Source organism: Drosophila subobscura, chromosome U, assembly GCF_008121235.1.
Source record: "Drosophila subobscura isolate 14011-0131.10 chromosome U, UCBerk_Dsub_1.0, whole genome shotgun sequence".
NCBI lineage: Eukaryota > Metazoa > Arthropoda > Insecta > Diptera > Drosophilidae > Drosophila > Drosophila subobscura.
This window is the reverse complement of record NC_048534.1, coordinates 608,119-634,527: the sequence shown is the minus strand read 5'-3', so window position 1 is coordinate 634,527 and position 26,409 is coordinate 608,119. Positions and strand designations below refer to the sequence as shown.

Below are 26,409 nucleotides of genomic sequence, written 5' to 3'. Positions count from 1 at the left end.
TATTTTCACGATGTACTCATTTAAAATACGCACACACAAACACGGCACAGTGGCACACACACACTTGGACATTAGTACCGTTCACTTATATAAGCCGCGACAACGCTCATCTGCCGCCCCAGTGGGGCAGGGTCATTAGACGACGGGCGTCGTTTCAGTTTTTCATGTGATTTATTTTTAAGGGTTACTCCTATGCATTCAACGGCGATTGCTTAACCCCAATGAATCAGCTGGGCCAACATAAGACGGGGTTTAGGTGGGGATGCTGCGTGGGGGAGGTCAAAAATTATCACACACACTATGTTGCGTGGGCGCAGCTGTATTGTGATTTTGAACTCCCGTTAGAAAACACTGCGTTCTTCATTTAATTACATTACACTTTGTTTTCATTTTAGCACAAATTCATAATAACCTTTCCGTACAACGATATTAACCTCAAGACCTTAGGCCATCAAATTATTGAATTTTCAATTTTGCTCTTACTATGTTTTGGCATTGTTGTTGTTAGTTCTGATACCTACATTTGTTGTAGCTGTGTGACTGTGTTTGCCATTTTTTTCATCATCGTGCTGCTTTCACACACACACGCGCAAGCGAGAAATTCAATCGTCACATGGAATTTTCTTTAAGTGTGCTTGGCAAAACGCGCTCGTCAATGGTTGAAAATTGTTAGCAAGTAATTGAACTATTGAATATAAAAGTTGCGTTTGTGTGCGTGTAGGGGAGCAACGAATTAAACTAAATTATTTAACTAATTTCGCTGCACGAGCAGTGGGTTATCCGCAGATTTATCGATAGACCGACCCTCAGAAATATATCGTAATATACCGTTTGATTTTTTAAATAAACTGCAAAAATACTGTGGAAACATCGAACTTAACCCACTTACACCCCCATATTTAACAGTTTTGGCTTTCCGATTTTATTTTATTTTTAATTTTATATTGTTTGTATTCCACAATTCTTGTACATTTATTTTATTGTATGATGGTCTAATAATCGACTATTTTTTTATATATTGCTGCTTTCAATATTAAGTCTCACTTTTGATAATGCTACATGTTCTGAGATTGGCGGTGATTCAAAGAGTAATATTTGGTGATATTAAAGTACTATTTTATTATTTTTGTTTTGTTTTATCCAAGTCAACGATCTATCCCGTGCAGCATCTTTACTAAAATGTTTGTGGCTCATTTACGGGTTTTTCTAAAGAAATCTATAATTCAAATTAAAAACGTTTTCAAGATATTCGCACATAAAAATGTTGTTTTGTTGAATTTAAAACCCCAATGGTATAGCGCATTTGGCGTGGTTAGGAATGCCTAATTTATACGTTTTTAAATATATTTATGGGTGTATTTAAATGTATTTTAATATGTGCACCCTAGTTTTCAGCTTGCGTCGAAAAGTCTTTTAAAATAATTGAAAATATTCTGATCAAATATGATTTTTGTAACGAATAAGAACAATATTACTGCGAGTTGCATCCACATCGAAGAAAAAACACTCTACATCTTCCTCCTATTCTTCCCATCAATCATCGTCGGTGCTCTTGCGCGTCAGGGCCACTAAATCGGAGGTGCCCACAGAGTCCGGAAACATTGAGTGATAGTTGACCACGGGTACATATGCCGCCGTAATGACGCGTCCGGCAAACCATCGGCCATGCAGCGCATTCACCGCCAGTACCGCCGTCGTTGTGCTCGGACACTTTACGTATACGGTGCCCGTGGGCGAGGCCGTGTCCACATGGATGTGCAGCACTCCGCCATGCTTGGCGCACTCCTCCAGCACATCGTCGCGTATCTCCACGTCCCATGTGGGATTCGTCTCCGTGCGTGCATCAAACATATTCGACAGTATGAAGCACTGTGTGGCTATCGATGGTGTCGCCTGTTGCTGCTGAACCGGCGCCGGTTGCGGTGCTGTGGCCAACAGAGCATTGGCCGCCGCCTGTGGCACGGCAAGACCCGCTCCCTCCGCCAGCTTGAACATCAACTGCAATCGCCCTGTGGCGCCGAGATCAATACCAGTGCGATCCATCTCATCCGTGTCCAGCGAGGTGGTATTCATATCCAAACGCTCCGTCACATTTCCCACTTTCATGGGACGTCCAGCGAGCTCGAAGCCATTCAATTGCTCCAAAGCCTTTTTGGCATCTTCAGCATTGTGGTACTGCAAAATGGAACAAAAACGCTATTTGTATGTATAACTTGAAATGAAATTGTTGAAACATACCGTAATAAATCCGTAGCCCTTAGAGCGATTAGTCTCCGTGTCCATAATGAGTTGAATGGCATCGATCTTGCCAAATGGTTCGAATATCCCCCTTAGCATTTCCTCGGTAATGTCAAAGTGGAGCGACCCCACATACAGGCGCATGGGACCCACGTGGCTCTTGGGCTGGAATGCAGGCGTTGCATTCTGTAGGCGATTCTTCTCGGCCTGCGTGTGCTGTACCATGATGGGCACGCCGAGCAGCCGCTGGCCGGACAGGCCCAGAGCCAGGGCCACCGATTCGGGATCCTCAAACTCGATGTAGGCAATGCCCTTGAAGCGTTTCGTCTTGTTGCACGTAATCAGACGCACATCGCGCACTTTGCCCACGCTGGAGAAGAACTCTTCCAGATCGCGAGCCCGGACACGTTGCGATAGCTGAATGCAGAACACAGTTCGAGCATCCCGCTCCTCGGGACTCAGCTCTGTGGGAGGCGTACGATCGCCACCACCGCCAGCGCCGCCGCCATTTGGTTGTGATCGCCGACGAGGCGAGTAGCTGCTACGACGGCGACTGCTGCTTTTGGGGGGAAAGGGATGTCTACGTTAGATTGGCATACGCTGCATTTGCTTACTTAAACAATAAACTTACGTTTTATCTCTTGGTCGCGAAGGACTACGCTTGCGTTCACGCACCGGACTCAATCGTTTGCGAGGCTGTTCACGAGAGCGACTTCGTCGACGCTTGTCCCTGGATCGATCGCGTTGTACGGACGGCTTGCTGCCGTCACGACGATCGCGAGAGCGGCGATCTCTCTCACCACGATCGCCATAGCGTACACGACGATCATCGACGCCAGCACCACCTCCTGCTCCTCCACGCTCTTCTTTTGATCGACTGCGACGTGATCTTTCCGGCTTCTCCCGTTCCCGCTCGTTGCCGGGACGTTTGCCAGGACCAGCATCACGATGACGATCGCGCTCTCTATCTTTCTCCTTGTCGCGATAGCTGTTGCGGTCACCGCCACCGCTACGATCTCCACCGCCTCCACGATCACTGCGCTCTCTTCTGGATTTGTTATCACGCGAATCGCTGCGACTGCTGCAATACAAAAGGGAAATCTCTTAGAGGTTATAGAAACTTTTTTCAGAAATTTGTAAAATCTTACCGCGATCGTTTCGTGGGCTTTTTGTTTGAACTTGCGCCTCCGCCACTGCCACTGCCGTTACGTGTTCCATTGTGTGCATGACCATCGTTGATCTCCGCCTGCGCACCACCACCGCCGCTGGGACTGCCATCACTGCCATTGCTGCGACCGCGTCCTCCACGTCCACCGCTGCCCGCACTGACACTCTATACACAGATAGGTTTCGTTTTTGTATGTTGGTTTCGGATATTGGATTGGGTATTAGATATTGAGTTTTGGATTTTCGATTGGGTGTTTGGTTTTGAATTGGGCATGGATTGGGTGAGGATCGTAAGCAATAATGTACATACAAATAATTTAAATTTTTTTGTTTTTTTGGGTTGGGGGTGGGGTGTTGTTGTGGTTTCGTACGTTACGTTGTTGTCGCGTTGTTTTTTTGATGTTGGTTGATTTATCGATTTATTTCATTTGTTTTTGGTTTTCATGATATATTATTTTTCAGTTTTCGTAACATTTTTTTTTTCGTATATATATTTTTTAGTATATATATTTTTTTTTGAATAAGAGAAAGCAAATTAAAGTAAATTAGTTAAATTTTTGTGTATCTGCAAGTATATAAAATAGAAATGCTTAAGTCAGCAATGATCATGGGGGATCATTGCCAATTTATAGCCATAAAACAGAGACAGAGAGATGTAGAAGTACACAAATATATGTTAAGAGAGATCTTATAAAATAGTTTTCATATATAATACACAATACACAAATAAATGTGTATGTATCTGATTATGGCACACACACAGATCAGAAGATGGTTTCATGACGACGCGCGAGAAATGTTGTCTCCACATCATTTCTCATCTCATGCTCGATTCTCTTTCACGGTTTTGGTTTTTGGGGAATGTTTGTTTTTCTTTTTTTATGTTTTAGCGCTGGCTAGTGGCTGAGTAGTGGAGGTGGACTTTGGTTGATTTGGTTCTGTTCTCAATTGAGACGACATCCTCTACACATAGATATAACGACATAGACATTATATAAGTACAAGATGATAATGCTATATATGGTGTATTGTATAGAAAATTGCTTATTACTTTTTCACGGATTCAGATTCAGTTCTTGTTTAGACCTTAGTTTTGTGTTTTCTTATTTAGACATGTATTTCTTTGCACTTTCTCTTAGAGACTGACTTTCTTTCATTCTGGTCTGTCTTTTGTGAGTGAGAGTAGTAGTAGAGTGGAGTAGTAGTAGTGCTGCCTGCTGCCCCAGACAAGTTAGGTAGAGTTTATCTGAAATTTAGTGCACGTTCAGTTTCATTTGATTGGATGCATATACAAAAAAGCAGTAAAGTAACGAGAATTGCATATTGGAATTGTTGGTGTGTTGAAAAAAATGATCTCGAAACTTAAACAAATCATACGGTAGTTATTTCTGAAACACCAAGAAATGCCTAGATATGTTTTGGTTTCATTTGTTTTTTGAGTAATTTTTTTTGTTCTTTTTACATACATATATTTTGTTTTTCATTTGATTTTTTTTTGTTCGCAGCTTCTGTGGCACATTCAAAACTTACCAAATGGTCTCCAGCTTTTTGTGTTTAGAATGACCAAAACAATCTCTAGCAACAATATTGAGCTTATACGATTCTCTGCAAAGACATTTCACCCTTCAGGATTATTCTAGCATTGTTTTTTAAATTTGTTTGTAATTTTTTTTTCATTGATTTCATTGGTTTGTTGGTTGGTTTTTTGGGGGGTGGGGGAAGGAGTTATGTGTAAGTTGAGAGAGAGCAGAGAGAGGGAGAAATAAGAGCAATCAACTCAAACTCAAAGATTTGCAGATTGAGGTTTTTTTTGGCGTGTGTGTGGGGGGGCTATGTATAATGGACAACTAAGAGAATGTTGAATATAACTAGAATTCAGATATAAAACTCCTTATCTGTATCTGTTGAAAAAAAGAGTTCAATGTGTGGGAACTTCTTGAAGTTTTTTTTTTCTTTACATAGAACTGGGTTCATAAGATAAATCAAAAGAATAATAAAACACTGGTCATTAAAAATTAACTTAGTGGAAAGAATAAGTCTCTTTTGCTTGATTTAAAGAGATTCCATTATTTTGACTTTTAATCCGATTTATGAATTATAATATAAAATTGATTTTCAACTATTCAAGTGTTAATTCCCCTCGAAACTTATGGAAAAAGAGACGGATTGTTAATAGTTTAAGAGTACCCAAATCCGTTCGTACTACTCTTTAGTTAAGACAGAGAGCTCGTTGCCAAGAGCTTTTACATTGCTGATTATCTGCTTTTATTTAGAACCGAGACCGATTGAGTTTTGTGGGTCGTACGTTTGAAAACAGCTGGAGAGAGAATGGTCTACCCTGATAAGATAAGCTAGTGAAAACGGTTCAGTAAATAGAAAACTCAAGAAAATGCTGAAAGAATCTGGGACAGTCCGTAGAATGTATTTTATTGCAAGTCCATGCAATAGAGGAAGTTTGTTTTTAGTCACTGATAAATTATGCCACCCACAGTACCCCTCGAGAGGACTTGCCTGGATTCACCGTTAAATGTCTCACAGCATAAAGTAAACAACGCATACAACATACACATGCACCCATAAACGGACAGAGTTTCGCACGAACACACACTTTGCCGCGGGAAAACAATTTTCCGTGTGTGGGCGCAAGGTACGAAAATTGATGAAGAAAAAAAGAATCACGCTCTGCAGTGTTTCGCTTGCCGATTTCAGTTTATGAAAGAAAAATTGGGTTAAAAAAATCGATTTAAGACAGTCGGCCGCCACTTAGTATGCATTGAATGCACACACATATATATGTAATATGTACTATACGCTTGTGTGTGTGCCCGAGACGAAGACTTACATACAAACACAAATTGCACGTACGAACGGCGCGCGCTATGTGGGTGTCTATGTAAAAAAGAAGTATACAAACATACATGTAGAGTAACTGTTTTTCTTCGCAGTGAAAATAATTTCATTTTGTTGTTGTACAAACCATTTGCTTTGGCTTAATTATATGTTCAATACTTCAATACTTGTGAGCGTATAGTGGGAACTTACGTTTTTCTGGTACGGCGCCTCAAGCATTGCCTCAACATCAAAGTCCTCGGCCATGTTCAATTTTTTTCTCTTCCGCTGCTGGCGCGGGGTGGTCGTCGTGAAAAAGTCTCCTGGTCGGTGTCTAGCACGTTTGAAGAAATCAAAATGTTGGGGAGATGCGCAGCGCAAGTCGTAAAACCACTTACGAACTTTTATTTCAGTTTATTTCAAGATTAAAATACAATTTTTTCGATTTTTTCACTATAGCGTGGCTGTCAGTGTGACCGCGGAATTATCGATAAAGTAAACCGACAGATCCTCGGAAATATACCGAAATACCTTTCAGTTTCAAAATATACTGTAAATTTACAGTATCTCTTAAATCGATTTCCTCGCCTTTGATCTTCTGTTTAATATTACCAGCTGGTTAGGACTCTCAGCTTTAAAACTGTAATTTTACTCGAATCATCATTCAATTCTACACAAGAGTGGCTGTTTTTCATGACTTATCTTTGTTAATAATTTAAATATAAATTTAAACTTATAATAAATAATTATAAAAATTAATAATTACGTTTGAGAAAAAAAATAAAACTCAAAAATAATGATTAACATTTTTTGAACAAAAAAATGAAACCCCAAAGTTAAATTCTTAAAGTATTATGAGAATATTATATATATATATTATATATATTACTATAAATAATGTAAATAGCAGTGGACCAAGTGCACTTCCCTGAGGAAGGCCGGAGGTAGCCACGTATGGGTCGGAATGCTTCCCGTTTATCAGCACCACATACTCCTGACGCTCAAGATATGAAGTGAACCAACCTATCAGGCCGGAGTGAGTCCCTAGATGAAATAGCTTGGCGTATATATGTATGTATGTACATAGCTGGTATAAAGAGGTCGTGAATCTACCCGCCATGTTGGGCCATAAACCCATGTTGATTTTGACTAACGTATGACCACATGAGGAAAGTGATCTTTTTAGCTATGATTCGCTCAAAATCTTCGACACATTACAACGTTTGGCAATTGGTCTATAATAAGAGATCACATTCCTAGAACCTATGACCTATGTATATATGTATATCTGATATATATACTATATATAACCTATATCAACCTATTACCTACCTTTTTTAAAAATGGGCACACCTTGGCTGAATTTAACTTTTCAAAGAATTGACCCGTGACAAGAGACCTTGTGAAGAGGATCTTAAGAGGATCACAAAAAGCAACATTGCAGTTGCGAAGCAGGAAGGAAGAAATGCCATTACTGTAAAGCTTACGAGACTTGTCACAATAGGCAATCGCCTCCAAAATGTCCGCGTCAGATACAGACAGTGAACCAATATTGACCACCGACGGAATAGAGTTTAGTATACCTAAATCATTCCAATCTGCATAAGGCTCAAAATTTGATCTAAAACGAGAAGGGACGTGTGAGACGCTTCTTACGCGTCACAACTTTTATACCCGGCACTCAGTACTTATTCTGAACATTAGCGGTTATTTGTCAAATTTTACATTTTTTCTTCATCTGTCATCTACATCAACAACACTGCTCACGCCAACACGCTCCTTTAGCTCGCCACCCTCCCTAGAGACACACACTGCAGAGTCGCGGCAGAGACGTGTCAGGGGCAGAGGCCATAAACTGCGCGAAGCAGAGTGTGCTGCTAAAAGCTGTGGGGCGGGGTGGGTTTGGCCACTGAAAATTAATTTCTTCATTGTGGCTATAATAATGATCCAATCGGATCCCAATTTGGTGATCTGATAGATATGGGCATTCCCTACGGAATGGCGATTTTAGTTTTCTGTTATCTTCAAAATAGATAAATAAAATGTAGATTTGGGAGGTTTTCGCCCTTTTGCGGGGGCGGGGCTCATTTTTGAAATACACTTGTAACAGTGTGAGCATACAAAAGTCTGGATGCAAAATTTGATGGCTCTAGCTCTTATAGTCTCTGAGTACTAGGCGATCATCAGGACGGACAGACGGACAGACAGACATAGACTCGGCTATTGATGCTGATCAAGAATATATATACTTTATGGGGTCGGAAACGTTTCCTTCTGTGCGTTACATACAACCGTTATTCGCACAAATACAATATACCCTATTTACTCTTCGAGTACCGGGTATAAAAAGAAGCAAACAAGTTAGCTATGCCAATAGGTCAGCTAGACTCATAGCAGAAGGAAGAGAGCTCGTCGATCATTTTTTCCTTCTCGTTGAACTTATGAAGCTCCAAAACGATCAGGGATTGACTTTAAGTCCCTTCTCAAGGTCAGAAATGTACTGATTATATAAAAACTTACTCAACGAGAAGGGACGTGTGAGACGCTTCTTACGCGTCACAACTTTTATACCCGGCACTCAGTACTACATCTGCACTTCAGCGGTTATTTGTGAAATTTGTTCTTCATCTGTCATCTACATCAACAACACTACTCACGCCAACACGCTCCTTTAGCTCGCCACCCTCCCTTGAGACACACACTGCAGAGTCATGGCAGAGTCGCGGCAGAGACAAGGCAGAGGCAGAGGCCATAAACTGCGCGAAGCAGAGTGTGAATGAGAGAATATGTAAAAAACAAATATAAGCTGCGGGACGGGGTGGGTTTGCCCACTGCAAATTAATTTCTTCATTGTGGCTATAATAATGATCCAATCGTATCCCAATTTGATGATCTGATAGATATGGTCATTCCCTACAAAAACGTTTTTAAAACTTATTACGAGCCCATAGAAGCCATGCACTCTTTTGGAAGCATTATTTTCAATAGTTTGACGAACTGTATGTAGGAATATGCAATAGGAATGCAAATATTATTAGTGACTTTGTCTTATCATTAAGGATGAACATTTTCATATGTTTTCTATATTATACATACATATGTACTTATGTAAATATACTTACCGATCTATGTATACATATATGAAAACTATTTTAAGATGGCTCACCAGCACAGATTGATTTGTTTTTGCATTGATTGGTACCAGAGATTTCCCAAATTTCCCCAATTCTGTGTCCATGGTCGCCGTCCAGGGCCAGCTGTGGCCATACATATTGGCCATGATTGCATTACAATATTTTTTGCCGGACACTCCAAGGGAAAGCCAGAGAGCGAGAGGGAGCTGTGGCAAGTGCATGGCTTGAATATTTGGCATTTGCCAAAATCCCAACCCCAAACCGAGGGGAGGGAAGTTCAAGGGCAATTATAGAAATGCAGACCAGACCCACACTTCCTGCTGATTTCGACTGCTGAGTTGAGAGTTGCAGGAGTCGAGCTGTCTTCTGACGCAACTTTTGCAGCTCCACAAACTGCTTTGTGATCTCACTCATGTTGGATGAGGTGCTGGCCTTGTATTCAATCAATTCGCGCAGCTGCTGATGGTAGAAGTCGCTGTCGTCGTAGACATGGGGCTGCCGCTGCGCTGGAGGATCGTTCTCTTGCTCCGGCTGGTTGCTCTTCAGCGTCTGTGACTTCTCAACGAGGGCCTCCCGATTGGCCAGGGCACTGTCGATCTTCTTGATGATGTCTTAGTCCTCCTGCAGCGACTTCCGCTTCAGACCCGCGCCTGGCGTCAGCAGTTTCGTGCGATCATCCCACTTGAGCAGCACCTCATTGCGGTAGCTTGTCATGTTCTGGAAGTTGCTTTGCAGGACACTCGCAAAGACCTTCAATGGGGGTTCTATCTCCTCCGATGGCAGTGCCTTTCGCTTGACCGATTTCCTCGTCTCTGAATTCTGTTGGCTGAGCGCCGTCTGCAGGGCCAGCAGCTGACGCAGCAGTTTCGAGGACCGTTCCGTGGCCTCGCTCAGCACCGACTGAAGCTCCTCGTTCTCGGAGCCAAGGCTTTTAAGGGTCTCGGGCGGTGCCAGCTGATTCGCTTTGCTGGTGACCTTTTGCGTGTTCATGCGTAGCTCCAGGAGACGTTCCCAAATGCGCAATTGGTTCTGGACGCAGAGACCCTTTTGGATTTCTGCTTGGGGATTCGATTTTGACATGACATCAGAGGGTTTTATGCTATCATCTGCCTCAGACTCGTTGTCGTCGTCGTCATCGTCATCTTCTTCGTCGTCGTCTTCCTCATCATCGTCGTCGTCATCATCTTCCTCTTCGTCGTCGACGTCTTCATCATCCTCTTCTTCGCTTCCTGACTTTAACTTCTGATTAAAGACAGCTAGTGCAGCTTCATCATCATCGTCATCCTCATCTCCAGAGCTTTCCTCATCATCTGCTAATTTGCTAGCTTCCGCTTTCAGTTTCTGATTAAACGAAGCTAAAGCATCATCTTCATCGCTGTCGCTGTCCTCATAGGCCACCTCATCCTCGCTCTGGTCTTCCTCTTCCTCCTCCTCCAGTTCCTTTCGACTGCTGATCTTTCCCTTGTAGCGCTCACTCTGCTATATTCTTGAATATACCTTAATAAATAGAATTTAAGAAACGTATGAAATTCATTAAGTATACCATTATATACCGCTAAACCGTAAATATACAATGAACTCAATTTCGTAGTCTAAATATGCTGAGAAGTATATAATGTACCGGGGTTTAGTGGGTTGGGTTTCGGTGTGACCGCGGATTTATAGCTGAAATAAATTGTCAGACCATCAGAAACACACCGAAATATACGACATATTTTTTAAATTTAAAATCGGAAAACATATATTTACCGATTAATAACACAATTTATTTTTCTACAAGATTTGATAACATTAGGGGCTTCCTTTTATTAGATTGCTTATAAACTAAGCTTTAAGCATACAGTTTCAGTGCTGCATAACACTTGCCACTGAATAAAAGCGCTCAATTAAACTTTCAACGTTTAATTTAATCAATCGCATTTGAAGCTAAAAGCCGGTTAGACTTGTTCCAAAAATAGCTCGGATCTAAAAACTGCATTGTTCTCAACCGCAAGTTGCAACATAACACTCATTTACATATATATACTAATTAGTGGTTCAATTGTGCATACTTTTTCAGTTTTCATTTGACCCCAATACAAATTCTTATCACCAATACTATGTTTAATCAAAAAATCACTGACCTGGAGCGCGATTACTTTCCCAGCTATCACACCATACGGTTCCAAGATCAGACCGTACCCAACTTGGCAGTGCAAGACCATTTCGTACAGCTGACAGTGAAACGTGAGCAAACGAGAAATTAATTAAATTCATTAAAGATCGGAAACGAACCTCCACTCCCCTTCCAGAGGGTAAAGACTTGACGGCCAAGCAGGGAATTAAAGTGGATCATTTTCGATATGGCGGCCAGGACGATCGGCAAATTGTGGATGCCTTTTACAACGATTCCACCAGTGAATCCTCTCCGCTTTTTGTGTATGTCCATGGGGGCTACTGGCAAATGCTGGACATAACCCACTCCTGCTCCATGGTCGGTCCCCTGGTGCGACGTGGCTACCGGGTGGCTGTCATGGACTACAATCTGTGCCCGCAGGTGACCCTGGACCAGCTGATGCAGGAGTTTACCAATTTCCTTAACTGGATCTTTGAGTATGCCGAGAAGGCAAATATCACAGAGATTCATTTTGCTGGACACTCGGCTGGCGGACACATGCTTGCACAGATCCTTAACGCTCCCGAATTGGTCACCCCCGAGAGACGTCGGACTATTCGCTCGCTGATCTTCATGTGTGGCGTCTACGATCTACGCGAGCTGTGGTCCTTGGAAAATGTAAATCCCAGCAACATTCTGGGGCTGAACGCTGCCAAGGCCGTGGCACTGTCGCCCATTCTGTGGAATTATACGGATGCCAAGTCCTGGAGTTTCACTAAATTCCACGTGCTGGCCGCAGAGCACGAGAGCATGACATTCATCGAGCAAAGTCGCGTCTTTAGCCAGGTTTTGGAGAATGCTGGCTTCCCCACAAGCTTCAAGCTGATGCAGGGATACGATCACTTTGATATTATCGAGGAAACGGCCAGCGATGACTCGGCTATAGCCAAATACCTGCAGGAGATTTTAAAGCTTTAAACCCGATTGAGTCGCAAGTGGATAGGATCAGATTACTTTCAATTCTTTTTTCTTAGTGTTTGTTTAAAACAATCTTAACTTAATAGTATGCTCTGGTAAATATGTACACTTTGTTGTGGATTTTGTGTGTCTGCGCGTTGCATAGGCCCCTCGGTACACCCAGGAGGGGATCGGATCAGTGCAGCATACACTACAATAATTACAATTACAATGCAATTTTGTTTGAATTAGAAAATAATCATCTTATATTGGGCGAATAAATAACTTAAAATAAAACAAAACTTAGGTAACAGGCCGCTGTGGCTTCGGCTGTCCCGCAGATGCTGGCTCCAATCGGGTCCAATCGAACTATGACTCTTCGTCGGAAATGATAATCTCAGCAGAAATAACGCGTTTCGGCAACGCATTCGAGCTCTGTTTGCTTTTCTGTGGCTGTGCCTGTGTCTGTGCCAGTAGCAGTTCCTGGGCCTGTGCCTTATCGTTGACGACGCTGGCATTCAAACTAGAAACGGATATAATCTTTAGTTTGCCATTGGGCGGTGCATCATTGGGCTTGAACGTGGACTTGGGGTTGGCCTTCGCATCGCTGTCGGCAGTCTCATCTCTCGTTATATCTATCACATCCTTCGAAGCCACCAGCGCATCTGTCTTTGGTGTTGTTGTTGGGTCAGTTGCTGTTTTAGTCGAGGTTTCCGCTTCAATCTCCGAATCGGCATCGCTTATGTCGCCGTTTACCTTGAATTTGTCCACAAATTCGTCAAGATCCTCCTCATCTTCGTCATCTTCCTCCGATTCAGAGTCATCCTCCTCATCATCGTCATCCTTATCATGGATTGCTGCACCAGCCGTTGCAGCATCGGGCGGACGTGCTGCTGAGGAACCATTGAGCAAGGCGGCAGCCTTGGCTGCTGCCTGGGCACTGGTGCACGGCTTGTCATCATCCTCATCTATCACAGCTGCAGCGGCTGCCGCTTCCTTTTGCTTCTTGAGACGCGCCTCGCGCATGATCTCCGTATTGAGATCCTGCTCCCTCGAATATCTACAAAGAGGAAAACATCTCCGAATTAGCAACGCAAGTGGAGGGAAGATAGCATTCGTATTGCTCACTTTGCCAGTACATCACTAATCTTGGTGTGCTTCTTGCTGTTCTCCTTGAGCTTGGCCAACAGCTCTGGGTCCGTGGCAGCCGGATCCTTGACACTGCCCGTAAAGTGATTGGCCGTCTCATACAGATCCCTCTTGCGTTTCGACTGCAAAAGTCGTCCCACGGAAAGGAAAGCATCGCTGGCTGTAAATGGGCACAAAGTGTTGGGACTTCAGAATTTGCATGGCCTTGTGGTTGCTGCGTTCTCGTTCTTACCTATTCGCTTCATCTCGAAGGAGGCCAGGCCCATATCGTTCATTTTGTTGCAATGCTCGAGCAGCTGCAGGACATCGTGGTAGTCAGGGAACTCCCGCATGCGATTCACAAAGGACGATAGCGTTCGATTGAACTGGGGATAGGGACTATCCTCGAATCGGATCGGTTGCTTCAGCTGGCGAAAGGCACTCTTGCTCTCGCCGGTTAGATCACAGATTTTTTCATAGATTTCGCAGGCGCGCTTCTTGTAGCGCTCCACCGTCAAGTAGCTGGAGTTGTCATCATCATCCCAATCCACTTCGGCGTTCTCTAGCGCCTGGATCCTCTTGTTTATCCTATGCAGGGCAATGTTCATTCTCCTGATGTGCGCATCTGTGCGTTTGTCGATACCCGGGGATATGGGTTCGGAGACAGCATCACAGGCCTCCTCCTGCTCGCGTCCCTGATTTGACTCGAGCGTAGCGCGTGTAGGCGGGTAGATTGGAGCCACTTCTATGACTGGAGTATTCTCTGGTACTGACACTGCATCTGGCTCTGATTCTGATGCAATCACCACCTTCGCCTTGCGTCTAGCCTTCAGCTCCTCCACCACGCCGCTGAGGTGCATGTAGACCATATCCGACTCGGCTTTGATCCGCTCAATGGCCGATTCCAGTAGCTTCCGGAACCCGCGCGACCTGACAAAACTCTCGTGCACACTGTAATAATATTTGGTGAGCTTTGTTTCAATGAGTCTCGTCATTTCCTTGGATTTATCCGACTCTGCACAGAGTTGCAGCAGTGCCTCGTATTCCGGAACAAAGGGCTCCCGTTCTGCAGGCTTCGCTGCCGAAAGCTTCTCCAGCGCGGACCTCTCTGGCGCTGGTGATGGCTTCTGCTCGGATGGCTGCCTCGCGGGTGGCGTCTCAGGTAGATCGTCCAGGTTGACGACTATTTCCGCAGGTGGTTTAGTCTTCTTCACCTGGTTTGCTGGCGTGACTGTTGTGGAATTGACTCTGGGTGATGCTTGCATACTTTTGTTTGGTTTTCTCTGTGCCGCCGGCATTGTCTGTATTGTCTCCTGCTTATCTGTGGGCGGCGTGGTAGGCGGTGACTCCACCAGGACAATCGTTGGCGGCGGCAGCTGGTGGTCCCGCTGCCGTTGCTGCGTCTGGAGTTGGAGCTGCTGTTGCTGCTGCAGATGCTGCTGGGCCAGATGTCGGCGCCAGTCCTCGTCGGATTTCTTGAGCACTGTGATCGGCTGGATTCGCTTGATGTTATTTGCCTGCGGCTTGGCGGGAACTGGCGAGATGCTCGCGCCAGGCAGGGAGTTCAGCTTGAAGGCGGACGCCTTGGCCAATTGCTGGTGCTGCAGGGCTGTCGCTGCCGGCGGCGGTGTGGTTGTGGGCGTCAGCTGAGGCGTGATGCTTGTGGTGGGCGGAAGATTCACCAGCAACGGCTCGTTGAGCGCCGCTGAACAGTGCGGCGGCGTGGCCAGCAGCCGTTGCGGTGGCGTCGCACTGGCCGTAAACGACTGCAGATGGGATGTCAGCGGAGGAGTGCCCGACTTGCTCTTGTATGGCAGCGTGCGAGCGGCTCCAGCGGCCGGGTTGGGCACTTGCTTCATTGTGAGGCCATGATGAACACGGGGCACGGGCGTTATCTGTAGCACGGATGGAGCTCGGACTGCTGGTGGATGGATCTTGGCTGCAGGACTGTGGGCTGGCGGGGGATGCGTTGAAATCAGCTGCAGCGGCGGTGGTGTCTGCTTCTGTACGAGATGCGCGGGCGGTGGCGCTCGCTGCATCTGCTGCTGCGGCTGTTGCTTTTGCTGCTGCATCAGAGACGTTCCTGCTCTCGCCGGTGTCTTCTGCAGTGTGGGCAGCTGTTTCTGTGCCGACAGAGTCTTCTGCATTGGCTGAATCGTGGCAGCCCGCTGCGGCTGGTACTTCGGTCCACTAAGAACAGCCTGCTGCAGCTGCTGAGCCATGAGCTGTTTCTTATGTTGCTGCTGCTGCTGCAAATGTTGATGATTAATTTGTCCAGCGTTCATCTTTTGCTGCGGCATGCTCAGCCTGGCCGTGTTTTTCGTCTGGGGGCCGCCAGCTGCATTGAGCTGCTGATTCTTTGGAGTCACAGCCGCGTGTGGCAGCTGCTTTTGTGGTTGTTCGGTGGACACAGGTTTGGGCGCCACTGCCGAAACTGTTATTTGATTACTGGGCATCGGCTTCAACTGGTTTGTGGCTGTCAACCTTGGCTGGTTTGTGGGCATCTGGTAGCCCGGAAGTGGTGTTCCCTTCATGCGGTAAATGGAAGTCTGCTGCACCTGGAAATTGGGCGACGGCTTCGCCTGGTTTGTTGCTGTCGCTGGCGATATCTTCATCTGAAGCGTAGGCGTTGTCTTCAACTGGTGACCGAGCGGTGTAGTCTTTACCTGATGAACGGGCGTCAGCTTCACCTGTTGGGCGGGTGTCAGTTTCACCTGCTGACTGGGCGACAGCTTCACCGGCAGAGTGGGCACCGACGGCTTCGCCGTCTGATGATTGGGCGACGACACACTGGTTATCATAATGCTCTGTCCGAGTGGTTTGCTGTTTGACGGATAACCAGCAGCTTTCTGAGACATTGGCGTTTTCTGTGGCTTATTTTTGTTGATGTTGTTGCTGATATTGTTGTTAAAGATGTTGCTGTTGTTGTTGTATTCATGCATGGAAGCAATCGATGTGATGACCATCCCATTGCTGCAGGCGGCTGCATTCTTGCCGTGCTTTGTGATTGTTATGCCACTGGGTATGTGCATAGGTTTGAGTGGCTGCAATTCGGGTGGATTGGATGTTGTTCCTGCTGCGGCTGTTGCTCCGCTAAGTGCTCCTAGTCTGCCGCCTCCTGACACGGATGCTTTTGGTATGTTCATCAGCTTATCCGGCAGGCTCTGTTTGGCGGTCCCATTGCGGGGCCTATCCAGGCGGCGTCGCTTGGCAACTGATGGATACTGCAAGAGGGTTAAATTGGCTTGAATTAGATGGATTCCAACTGTAATTGAGCTACCTGTTGGCTCGGAGATTCTCAAATTTTGAATGAAAATAAAACCGCAGAAAGCTGGCGCCGGATGCAGTGTTGAGCATGGTTTTACACATGTGTGCGTGTGTTGCTTGTGTTTGTGTGAGTTGTGTAGAGTGAGTGAGCGCGCGTAATGTGCAATTCTTTGAATTTCGAAACTGATTAAATGGTTCTCCTCATAAATTACGTCTTAAATAAAGCTACTCCGGGGGAGAGAGAGAGAGCGAGAGAGACTAGTATACGCACACAATCAACTGGTTTCACCTATTGTAATTAACATTATCGGGCTCCCATTGCAAGTGCAAGACATCAAAACTCTACACTGGCTGGGTCTGGCAGCACCAGCACTCTACTCACTTGCACTGGTATATGTACTGTTTCGCTCTCAATAAAAGCAGCGCGAAAAAAATTAGTTTCACATACATTGTAACACACATTAATACACTTATGCACAAACTGTACTTTTCAACACATAAAATCGACACGACCGATTATAGCTTTACCTCATCCTCCGACTCCGAGCTTATATCCACACAGATAGGCGACGCAACCATGGTTTTGCGTTAAATACTTTAACACTCAATTTATAGTTTCTATTCGCACCGTTTTGATAGTTTTACTTGACATTTGGGCTATCTTAGTCAACTATCGTTGTTGCCAGCTAGTTTTTCACGCATATGTGTATACTCTGTCTGTGTCGCCTGAACGCTCTCTATTATATGACAATCCATATATATTACGGCCTGCTTAAATTGGCTATGGCGTGTGTTTGTATTGTGTTGCTTTGCATTTGTTTTTTGGAGAGTGTGGAGAGTTTGGATAGCATAGGCTCTGACATTTGCCGCGCTGCCGTATCGTTTTCTAGCATCTCGGGTATATTTTATTAAGCTATTTTTGTCTATCGAATATATTCGATAGTCCATTTTTGTGTGTAAATAGAGTAGAAAGAAAGGCGCCTATGTTTAAATCAAATCCCACAAATTTAACGAAATGGGAGAGTAAATTCTCTTCACCGCGGATGAACTGCAGTGATCTCTCCATTCAATTTAATTAAATCATCACTCAAAATAATTTAAATTTCTGCGATTACATTTACCGTACAAGGAAATTTCGATTTTCACTTAAAACTTATTGTCTAAATTATTCTGCTTAAGAATATGAACTAAAGGCACTCCTGTATTTTCATGTTCGATATTACAACAAATTTATAAGAGTACTATCGATACTCTCGATGTTTCCTCTCGCAACATCGGGATCTATATCGCTATCCGTACATTTTAATCCTTTTTTCTAGTGTTTTTTCGGCAAACAACTCTTTTTTAAGTTCAAAATTTTTAGTAACATTTGTACCTGGTCAATGCGGACTTATTGTCTGCGACCAACCAATTTCGCTGGAGCGATTAAATTAAAAAAAAAAGTACATTTTAATCAATTTTTATGGGCCAGCAACTTGTATCGATATATAAATATGAACAGCAATTTTCTGCGCAGCAATGTTGCTGTTTCGGTTGGCAACATGACGCGGTGCACCGTGCTGTTCGAAAAAAAAAAAAAACAGAAAAGAGGCAGCAGGCAGAGAAAGCTTATAACTTCCCTTGACAAGCCTTTCAATAAAATCGAGAAATGTGGTCTTGGCCATAACTTAATGGGCTTTATGGCATTAGTATCAGGCCACAACGATTCGAATTTTAAATCCCTACGTGGTGCATAAACTCCAGCAAACATGACAGCATTACTCCTCAATACACCTACATACATACATTTGTATGTACATACATATATTCTTTTCAGTAAACCGCTTATAATCGCTTATACATATGTCATTCAAAGTAAGTTCATTATTTATTTTAAGATTTAGTACCCTTGGGTACCAATCATTGCAAAAACAAGTCAATATCTGTTGGAGAACCATCTAAACGAAATTTTGCAGATTACACTATTCGACAAACTTTGTTTTCCTGAAGGAACCAAACCGACTTTTTATACCCGGTACTCGAAGAGTAAATAGGGTATATTGTATTTGTGCGGATAACGGTTGTATGTAACGCACAGAAGGAAACGTTTCCGACCCCATAAAGTATATATATTCTTGATCAGCATCAATAGCCGAGTCGATTGAGCCATTTCTGTCTGTCCGTCCGTCCGTCCGTCCGTCCGTCCGTCTTGTTTGTCGGCTAGTTCTCAGAGACTATAAGAGCTACAGCCACCAAATTTTGGCACCAGACTGCTGTATGCTCACACTGAAACCAGTGTATTTCAAAAATGAGCCCCGCCCCTTCCGCCCCCGCAAAAGAGCGAAAACTTCCCAAATCTACAATTTTGAAGATAGCAGAAAACTAAAAACGCCATTCCGTAGGGAATGACCATATCTATCAGATCACCAAATTGGGATCCGATTGGATCATTATTATAGCCACAATGAAGAAATTAATTTGCAGTGGCCAAACCCACCCCGTCCCGCAGCATTCACACTCTGCTTCAGCGCTGTTTATGGCCTCTCCCCCTGACACGTCTCTGCCTCTGCCTCTGCCGCGACTCTACAGTGTGTGTCCATAGGGGAGGGTGGCGAGCTAAAGGAGCGTGTTGGCGTGAGCAGTGTTGTTGATGTAGATGACAGATGAAGAAAAAATTTAAAATTTGACAAATAACCGCTACAGTGCAGATGTAGTACTGAGTGTCGGGTATAAAAGTTGTGACGCGTAAGAAGCGTCTCACACGTCCCTTCTCGTTCTGATAGATATCGGGCATTTAAATTGTTTAATGAATTATGGTTTTTTTTTCTATAGCAGACATTTTTTTGAAGCATTTTTGATGTCTGGTATTTTTGCAAATGGGCAAATTTAAACCCTATGTCGTTTCACTCACACCTACAACGCAGAACCCTTCCAGTCGCACTTATTGGCAGCATTGTTACGTTTTCCTTATTTTTCCGACGGGACCTCCTTGTATAGTTTCTTCATGGAACCAGGCCTGATTCTCGCTCGATTACCCTTCGACTATCAGTAGCTAGTTTATCACGGTTACGGCCTAGGTACATAACTAGGCGGAACGTGTGAAACGCTTCGTACGCGTCTCAACTTTTATACCGGGTACTCAGTCAGTATTAATATGCAGCGTATATATGTATGTATGTACATGTTCATAATAATACTTATGTTCATAATAATAGTAATTCCGCAGCTCACCACTTTCAAAGGTATTTTCAGAAACTTATAATCTTTCAAATTAAACTGAAATGTAAGCAATACAAATCAGAAGAATCCCAATACATTTGCAGTCCATATTCTTGTTTTTCACGATTTTTGTCGAACACTCATGAAAACTGCAGTTCATAAAAATACGGATGTAAAAAATGTACAAAAACTAAAGGAGAAAACAAATTACTTTAAAAAAGCTTAAGGTTAATTTATATATTCAATATTTTTACGAAAGAAATGTGTGGACATAGCGGCACTTTTTGTTTGGAGCGTAGAAGAAACCATTGTTCGGTCCAGTAGAAAAGAACGACGCTTTTGACCAAAAACTAAAATCAGGAGGTATAAAGCAATTCAAAATTAATTTGGATGTGCTTTTACTATTGTATTAAATCAATTTGGATAGAAGAATAACCTTGAAAATAAGAGTTTGTAGATGACTTATAATATTAATTATAATATTAATTATTAATATTATATTATAATTAATTATAATATTGTGTAATAACACAATATTTATGTGCAAGAAGTTTCTGAAAGCGACGTGTTTGGTTCTGAGAGTACAAAATTGCACGACAAAAGTTAGCAATAACGCATGTGGACTGGGCTGTATCACGGTGACAGTGAGTGTAAATTTTTATTATATGGTTTACATGGAATTTAAAAAATATTTTTTGCATTCACAGAAATCCGACTACTAACCAAAATTATGAAAAATATATCATAGGGAATAATGGGTATGTAGCAAATGTGTAGTTATTATGTAGATAAAAGAACACTTTTTCATACCTTTTTTGCTCAAACTTAAAAAATACAGTACTATTTTTAAAAAATAGTTATTATACAACGTTTAATCGCAGAGAAACGATTCATCAATTGAATATATATTATATTTACAGTGCTGAAAGTCATAACGAGCTGGTAATATTAAACAGAATATCAAAATCGAGGAAAATGATTGAAGATTTACGGTATATTTTGAAAATTGTATGGTATATTTTTCAGGAGTTTTGGTATATTCTGTCGATAAATCCGCGGGCACACTAACCTAATGACACGTCTTTAATTTTACGAAAAACGAACATTTCCGAACACGAGCGAGCATTCTTTTTCGTTTTTCGGGGCAGTGCGTTTGCGTTCGTTGCGCAGCTAGAGTTTAACTTTCTAATTTTTGTATAGAAAGTGCAAAAGTCCAGCCAGACCAGACCGTCAGTTTCTCAGACGCGCGCTAACACAAGTCAAACACAATGGGAAGTAAGTAGAGTCGTTCACAATTCCTGCATTCATATTTCCAAAGAGTGCGATTTTCGGTGTGAAGTAAAGTGCCGCTTCCAGTGGATCGAGCACCCGCACCCCCGGTCGCTCATTTGCTTACGTATACAAAAAATGTCGGTGTGCAGCAGCTCTAATTTTACTATTTGTGCGCTGTACAAGCCACAATTTGAATTGAAAACGGAGTTTCGCGTTTAACCAAAGCCTTTTCCATTCATTATTTGCAGTCAAATTCCTCGAAGTTATTAAACCCTTCTGCAGTATACTGCCGGAAATTGCAAAGCCCGAGCGCAAGGTGTGTATAATATATTATGGTTGTAACTAAGTCAAACTCAAGTTCAATGCAAGCAAAATGTGGGGGGAAGTGCAATGCAAGTAATTTGTTTCATTTTAAGCAAATTTGTTTTGTATTTAGCGGCTTATTGTGCTGTTTTCGTGTGTGCCAAGTGCCTGTTGGACAATTGGTCGGCTACCAGTGTTGCCAGCGCACTCGTTTGGCTTTCACTTGTCAAAAAAGTGTAAGCAAAGCGCCACGCAAACAGTTTGCATCTGCCCACAGTAATGGCCAAAAAAGATGAGTAAAGGCTGGTAAAATGCATCAAATGAGCTCGCAAGAATTCAAAGGTTCATCAAAAAGTTAATTCGTGGCCTAAATTAGAGTTTAGCTTGTCACAGACTCGGTTAAAATTGGATTTTTTCCATGGTCTCGCAAAAAGAGTTTGTGCTGAATAAAATGCTCTACATTGTTTTGCCTTTGCCAAATATTTTCATTGACGAATCGTCAGATTTCCATCTCATCGAATCTGCTACTTTTCTTATCACGGCCACTACTTTCGCGTGCTACTTGTTGCCAGATTACCTTTTACACACGCATGCACTCGTGCACAAACGCGACGTGGAAACGTCAAACTTCGGGTCGCAGTCGCCCGAAGCACTGCGAAGCCTAACCACTGTCGACGTCAGCCTCGTGTGTTTTTGTTGTTAACCATATGATTGTGGGGGGCGGGAGACGACGAGCCGACGATGACGATGACAATGCCGATGAGCAAACCTGATTTTGTTTAAACATTTCCCACACGTACACGTACACACATGTACGTACACGCCCCGCTGCACATGTGGGTCAACATAGCGGCAAACCGTGCGAGGCTTTTCCTAGTTTAGGTTCAAGGCTAATTAATGAAAGTTTTATATGAAAGGTTTATAAACATTTAATTTCTTTTCCCCAGATCCAATTCAGAGAAAAAGTACTATGGACCGCCATCACACTGTTCATTTTCCTGGTGTGCTGCCAGATCCCACTGTTCGGCATCATGAGCTCCGACTCGGCGGATCCCTTCTACTGGATTCGTGTCATTTTGGCCTCCAACCGTGGTACCCTCATGGAGCTGGGTATCTCGCCGATTGTCACTTCGGGCCTGATCATGCAGCTGCTGGCCGGAGCGAAGATCATTGAGGTCGGTGATACGCCCAAGGATCGCGCCCTCTTTAACGGAGCCCAGAAGCTGTTCGGCATGGTCATCACCATTGGCCAGGCCATCGTCTACGTGATGACTGGCATGTACGGTGACCCAGCGGAGATTGGTGCCGGCGTTTGTCTGCTCATCATAATCCAGCTGTTTGCTGCCGGTCTGATTGTGCTGCTGCTCGACGAGCTGCTGCAGAAGGGATATGGCCTGGGATCGGGAATCTCGCTGTTCATTGCCACCAATATTTGCGAGACCATCGTGTGGAAGGCATTCTCCCCCACCACTGTGACGACGGGACGTGGCACCGAGTTCGAGGGCGCTGTCATTGCCCTCTTCCACCTGATGGCCACCAGGAACGACAAGGTGCGTGCTCTGCGCGAGGCTTTCTACCGCCAGAACCTGCCTAATCTGATGAACCTGCTGGCCACCATTCTGGTCTTCGCTGTCGTCATTTACTTCCAAGGATTCCGCGTGGATCTACCCATAAAGAGCGCCCGCTACCGCGGCCAGTACAGCAGCTATCCCATCAAGCTGTTCTACACCTCCAACATTCCCATCATTCTGCAGTCCGCTCTGGTGTCCAACTTGTACGTTATCTCCCAGATGTTGGCAGTCAAGTTCAACGGTAACTTCTTCATCAATCTGCTCGGCGTGTGGGCCGATGTTGGAGGTGGCGGCCCAGCGCGCTCCTATCCCATCGGTGGTCTGTGCTACTATCTGTCGCCTCCCGAGAGCGTCGGCCACATACTCACTGACCCTATCCACGCCCTGCTCTACATTGTCTTCATGTTGGGCTCCTGTGCGTTTTTCTCCAAGACCTGGATCGATGTGTCCGGCAGCTCAGCCAAGGATGTAAGTAGCTCGAAGGGGATGTAATGCAATTGGAAAACTAACGGGTTTTCTTTCTGCTTTCTGCAGGTTGCCAAGCAGCTAAAGGAACAGCACATGGTGATGCGTGGCCATCGCGAGAATTCGATGATCCATGAACTGAATCGTTATATCCCGACGGCGGCTGCCTTCGGCGGTCTCTGCATCGGTGCACTATCGGTAATGGCCGATTTCCTCGGCGCCATCGGCTCCGGCACCGGTATCCTGCTGGCTGTGACCATTATCTACCAGTACTTTGAGATTTTCGTCAAGGAACAATCTGAAATGGGCGGCATGGGCACGCTGCTGTTCTAAGCAGTGGATCCGAAATTCAATCAACCAATACTTCATCATATTTCTCACACGCTCGCTCGCCCATTAAACAAAAAAAAGAACAATCTGTATTCCGTATTTTGTTTCTTTTGTTTGTTTTCCACGTCCGAATTCCCCCACTATCAGCATACCTTTAAGACGTTTCTGCTGCCCACGAGGAGGCGCGAGAAGCGCACTAATGAACGAGAGAAACTTCTTTATTTTGAATAGTTTTTAGTTGTATTCAATTGTGAGACTACATTGCTTGAGTTCAATATTTCTGCGAATTGATTGAATGCCAATGCAATAGTTGTTTAAATATTAAATCAAATGAATTATGTTTAACGCCAAGCCAAGAGGGAGAACATTGAAATTATAAAAAAAAAACCAAGATGTACATCTAACAAACATACATGCATACAAATTGTCATAATAAAACGTAAATTAGATATCTTTTTTAATCCAAGGGTCTCTTACATTTCAATCTGCGAATCTGATATCCTCTGAAATTATGTTCAAATGGGAAAAGTGCGCGCCTAGCCAGACTATCGATATCAATGACAGTCGACCATCCCCAGAATCACTAACCAAAAAGTATAATAGATGGAGTCTTGGAGTCCCAGGCCTCTGCCTGGAGTCCCGGCTAAAAGTATTAGTGCGTGTAGAACACGCAGCTAGAAGCCCAAGCTACTTGGGTATTAGTGCGTGTAGAGCGCGCAGCTAGAAGCTACATTTGTATAAGTGCGTGTAGCCAACGATTTTGTAGCGCTCCAAACCGGTTTTGTCTTCATTCACACGGACACTGCAAGCAATGTATGTGTTGGTGCGTTGACTTGCTGAACTGCGATGGAACGAAAATTCGTTTTGATGATTTGATTTTGTTTTCGGGGCTTGGCGTATGAACCTGACCTGCCGCAACATGTGCAGAATGAGGGGTGGGGGTTGGTGGCCAGACCCTTGGGGGTTGGAAAAAATAAATATACCAATAAAAGTTGTTATTGTATTTGAATGCTGTAATTGTTTTAAATGCAGATTTTAAACGCCGTCGCTTCTCGACTTCGTTGCTGCCGTATTATCAACATTGTTACCAAATCCATCTTTTACAGACAAATCTTTTCAGATACATATAAACACATATATATGCATATATGTACATGTGTATATATGTATATGTATGTACATACAACTTTTCAACTGCTGTTCTCGTCGTCATTTCTGTTCTCGACTTCATGTGCGCTTTAATTGTTAGCGCTTGAAACCTTTTGCATTTTTATACCCGGTACTCGAAGAGTAAATAGGGTATATTGTATTTGTGCACAAAGTGAATGTATGTAACGCACAGAAGGAAACGTTTCCGACCCCATAAAGTATATATATTCTTGATCAGCATCAATAGCCGAGTCGATTGAGCCATGTCTGTCTGTCCGTCTGTCCGTCTTGTTTGTCGGCTAGTTCTCAGAGACTATAAGAGCTAGAGCCACCAAATTTTGGCACCAGACTGCTGTATGCTCACGCTGAAACCAGTGTATTTCAAAAATGAGCCCCGCCCCCTTCCGCCCCCGCAAAAGGGCGAAAACCTCCCAAATCTACAGAAATCTACTACAAAAAACAGAAAACTAAAAACGCCATTCCGTAGGGAATGACCATATCTATCATATCACCAAATTGGGATCCGATTGGATCATTATTATAGCCACAATGAAGAAATTATTTTCAGTGGCCAAACCCATCCCGTCCCGCAGTTTATATTTGTTTTTTGCATATTATCCCATTCACACTCTGCTTCGCGCAGTTTGTGTCCTCTGCCTCTGACACGTCTCTGCTTCTGCCGACACTCTGCCGCTGCCTCAGCCGCGACTTTGCCCTGACTCTGCAAAGTGTGTCTCTACGAGAGGGTGGCGAGCAAAAGGAGCGTGTTGGCGTGATTAGTGTGGTTGATGTAGATGACAGATGAAGAAAAAATGTATAATAACCGCTAAGGTGCAGATGTAGTACTGAGTGCCGGGTATAAAAGTTGTGACGCGTAAGAAGCGTCTCACACGTCCCTTCTCGTTTTTATTGCTTGTGAGCTGACATACCATTCAAAATGAAAAACCTCAAGACTTTATGAAGAAGCTTGCCCCTCAATTTCAAAATAAATTTATTTTGTGTGACCTTTATATGCTTTATATAATTTAGGATGAAAGGGGTAACGGATATAAACATCTGAATATGTATACAAATAATGAATTACGGCAATCGACTTTGCGATGCTAATATTTCCCATTAGAGTATTCAGAGTCACGGTGTGAACAAGAACGAAGTTTTGACGGCACGGGACATGGAGACATGTTTGCTGGCAAGGCGGCTGCCTTGCACATGTACACACACATTAACACTTGCACATTTTCCTCCGACTCCCATCGGCAAATCGAGATTTCAAATCAAATTTGATGCCCAAGCAAGGCACTAAAAT

The 26,409-nt window shown here is 43.8% G+C and overlaps 5 protein-coding genes and 1 pseudogene across 8 annotated transcripts in view; 2 read left to right on the top strand and 4 right to left on the bottom strand.

Moving 5' to 3' along the window:
- The window catches only part of LOC117902094 (trafficking kinesin-binding protein milt), a 33,050-nt gene extending 32,267 nt beyond the window's left edge, over positions 1–783 (bottom strand). Inside the window, exon 1 of the mRNA XM_034813192.1 lies at positions 522–783. The gene's annotated coding sequence lies outside the window, so the exon portion shown is untranslated. The remainder of the gene's footprint in view (positions 1–521) is intronic.
- Positions 784–1,326: 543 nt separating this feature from the next.
- On the bottom strand, positions 1,327–6,718 carry LOC117902096 (RNA-binding protein 39). 4 transcript variants are annotated; one of them, XM_034813193.1, is made up of 6 exons: positions 6,633–6,691; positions 6,448–6,568; positions 3,387–3,571; positions 2,870–3,319; positions 2,239–2,818; positions 1,327–2,175 (listed from the first exon to the last, which is right to left on the bottom strand). In XM_034813193.1, the coding sequence occupies exons 2-6, from the start codon at positions 6,499–6,501 to the stop codon at positions 1,534–1,536; spliced, it is 1,911 nt and encodes a 636-aa protein (XP_034669084.1). In that variant the 5' UTR covers positions 6,502–6,568; positions 6,633–6,691; the 3' UTR covers positions 1,327–1,533. The 4 variants fall into 4 exon arrangements, with proteins under 4 accessions (XP_034669084.1, XP_034669085.1, XP_034669087.1 ...); XM_034813194.1 differs by having other exon boundaries at positions 6,637–6,653; XM_034813196.1 differs by having other exon boundaries at positions 2,239–2,797; positions 6,448–6,718.
- On the bottom strand, positions 6,688–11,081 carry LOC117901043 (annotated as a pseudogene).
- Positions 11,082–11,402: 321 nt separating this feature from the next.
- Positions 11,403–12,543, top strand: LOC117899983 (kynurenine formamidase). Its single transcript, XM_034810148.1, has 2 exons — positions 11,403–11,594; positions 11,660–12,543. Exons 1-2 carry the CDS (start codon positions 11,468–11,470, stop codon positions 12,439–12,441), a joined length of 909 nt encoding a protein of 302 aa, XP_034666039.1. The 5' UTR covers positions 11,403–11,467; the 3' UTR covers positions 12,442–12,543.
- LOC117899980 (protein piccolo) lies at positions 12,487–17,666 on the bottom strand. Its single transcript, XM_034810145.1, has 4 exons — positions 17,344–17,666; positions 13,802–16,772; positions 13,549–13,729; positions 12,487–13,480 (listed from the first exon to the last, which is right to left on the bottom strand). The coding sequence occupies exons 1-4, from the start codon at positions 17,392–17,394 to the stop codon at positions 12,790–12,792; spliced, it is 3,894 nt and encodes a 1,297-aa protein (XP_034666036.1). The 5' UTR covers positions 17,395–17,666; the 3' UTR covers positions 12,487–12,789.
- A 3,458-nt stretch (positions 17,667–21,124) lies between these two features.
- On the top strand, positions 21,125–24,309 carry LOC117899982 (protein transport protein Sec61 subunit alpha). The gene is made up of 4 exons (XM_034810147.1): positions 21,125–21,288; positions 21,534–21,601; positions 22,536–23,627; positions 23,694–24,309. Exons 1-4 carry the CDS (start codon positions 21,282–21,284, stop codon positions 23,955–23,957), a joined length of 1,431 nt encoding a protein of 476 aa, XP_034666038.1. The 5' UTR covers positions 21,125–21,281; the 3' UTR covers positions 23,958–24,309.
- The last annotated feature ends 2,100 nt before the right edge of the window (positions 24,310–26,409 follow it).

Coding starts and splice junctions, on each gene's coding strand:
- LOC117902096 (XM_034813193.1), bottom strand. CDS start 6,501: ATGGCCGAGGACTTTGATGTTGAGGCAATGCTTGAGGCGCCGTACCAG. Junction 3,572..6,447: donor AGGCGCCGTACCAGAAAAAC/GTAAGTTCCCAC, acceptor ATCTGTGTATAG/AGTGTCAGTGCGGGCAGCGG. Junction 2,819..2,869: donor TCGCGACCAAGAGATAAAAC/GTAAGTTTATTG, acceptor AATCTAACGTAG/ACATCCCTTTCCCCCCAAAA.
- LOC117899983 (XM_034810148.1), top strand. CDS start 11,468: ATGTTTAATCAAAAAATCACTGACCTGGAGCGCGATTACTTTCCCAGC. Junction 11,595..11,659: donor CGTACAGCTGACAGTGAAAC/GTGAGCAAACGA, acceptor CTCCCCTTCCAG/AGGGTAAAGACTTGACGGCC.
- LOC117899980 (XM_034810145.1), bottom strand. CDS start 17,394: ATGGTTGCGTCGCCTATCTGTGTGGATATAAGCTCGGAGTCGGAGGAT. Junction 16,773..17,343: donor GCTCGGAGTCGGAGGATGAG/GTAAAGCTATAA, acceptor ACCCTCTTGCAG/TATCCATCAGTTGCCAAGCG. Junction 13,730..13,801: donor CTTCGAGATGAAGCGAATAG/GTAAGAACGAGA, acceptor GCCCATTTACAG/CCAGCGATGCTTTCCTTTCC.
- LOC117899982 (XM_034810147.1), top strand. Junction 21,602..22,535: donor TTGCAAAGCCCGAGCGCAAG/GTGTGTATAATA, acceptor TCTTTTCCCCAG/ATCCAATTCAGAGAAAAAGT. Junction 23,628..23,693: donor CCGGCAGCTCAGCCAAGGAT/GTAAGTAGCTCG, acceptor TGCTTTCTGCAG/GTTGCCAAGCAGCTAAAGGA.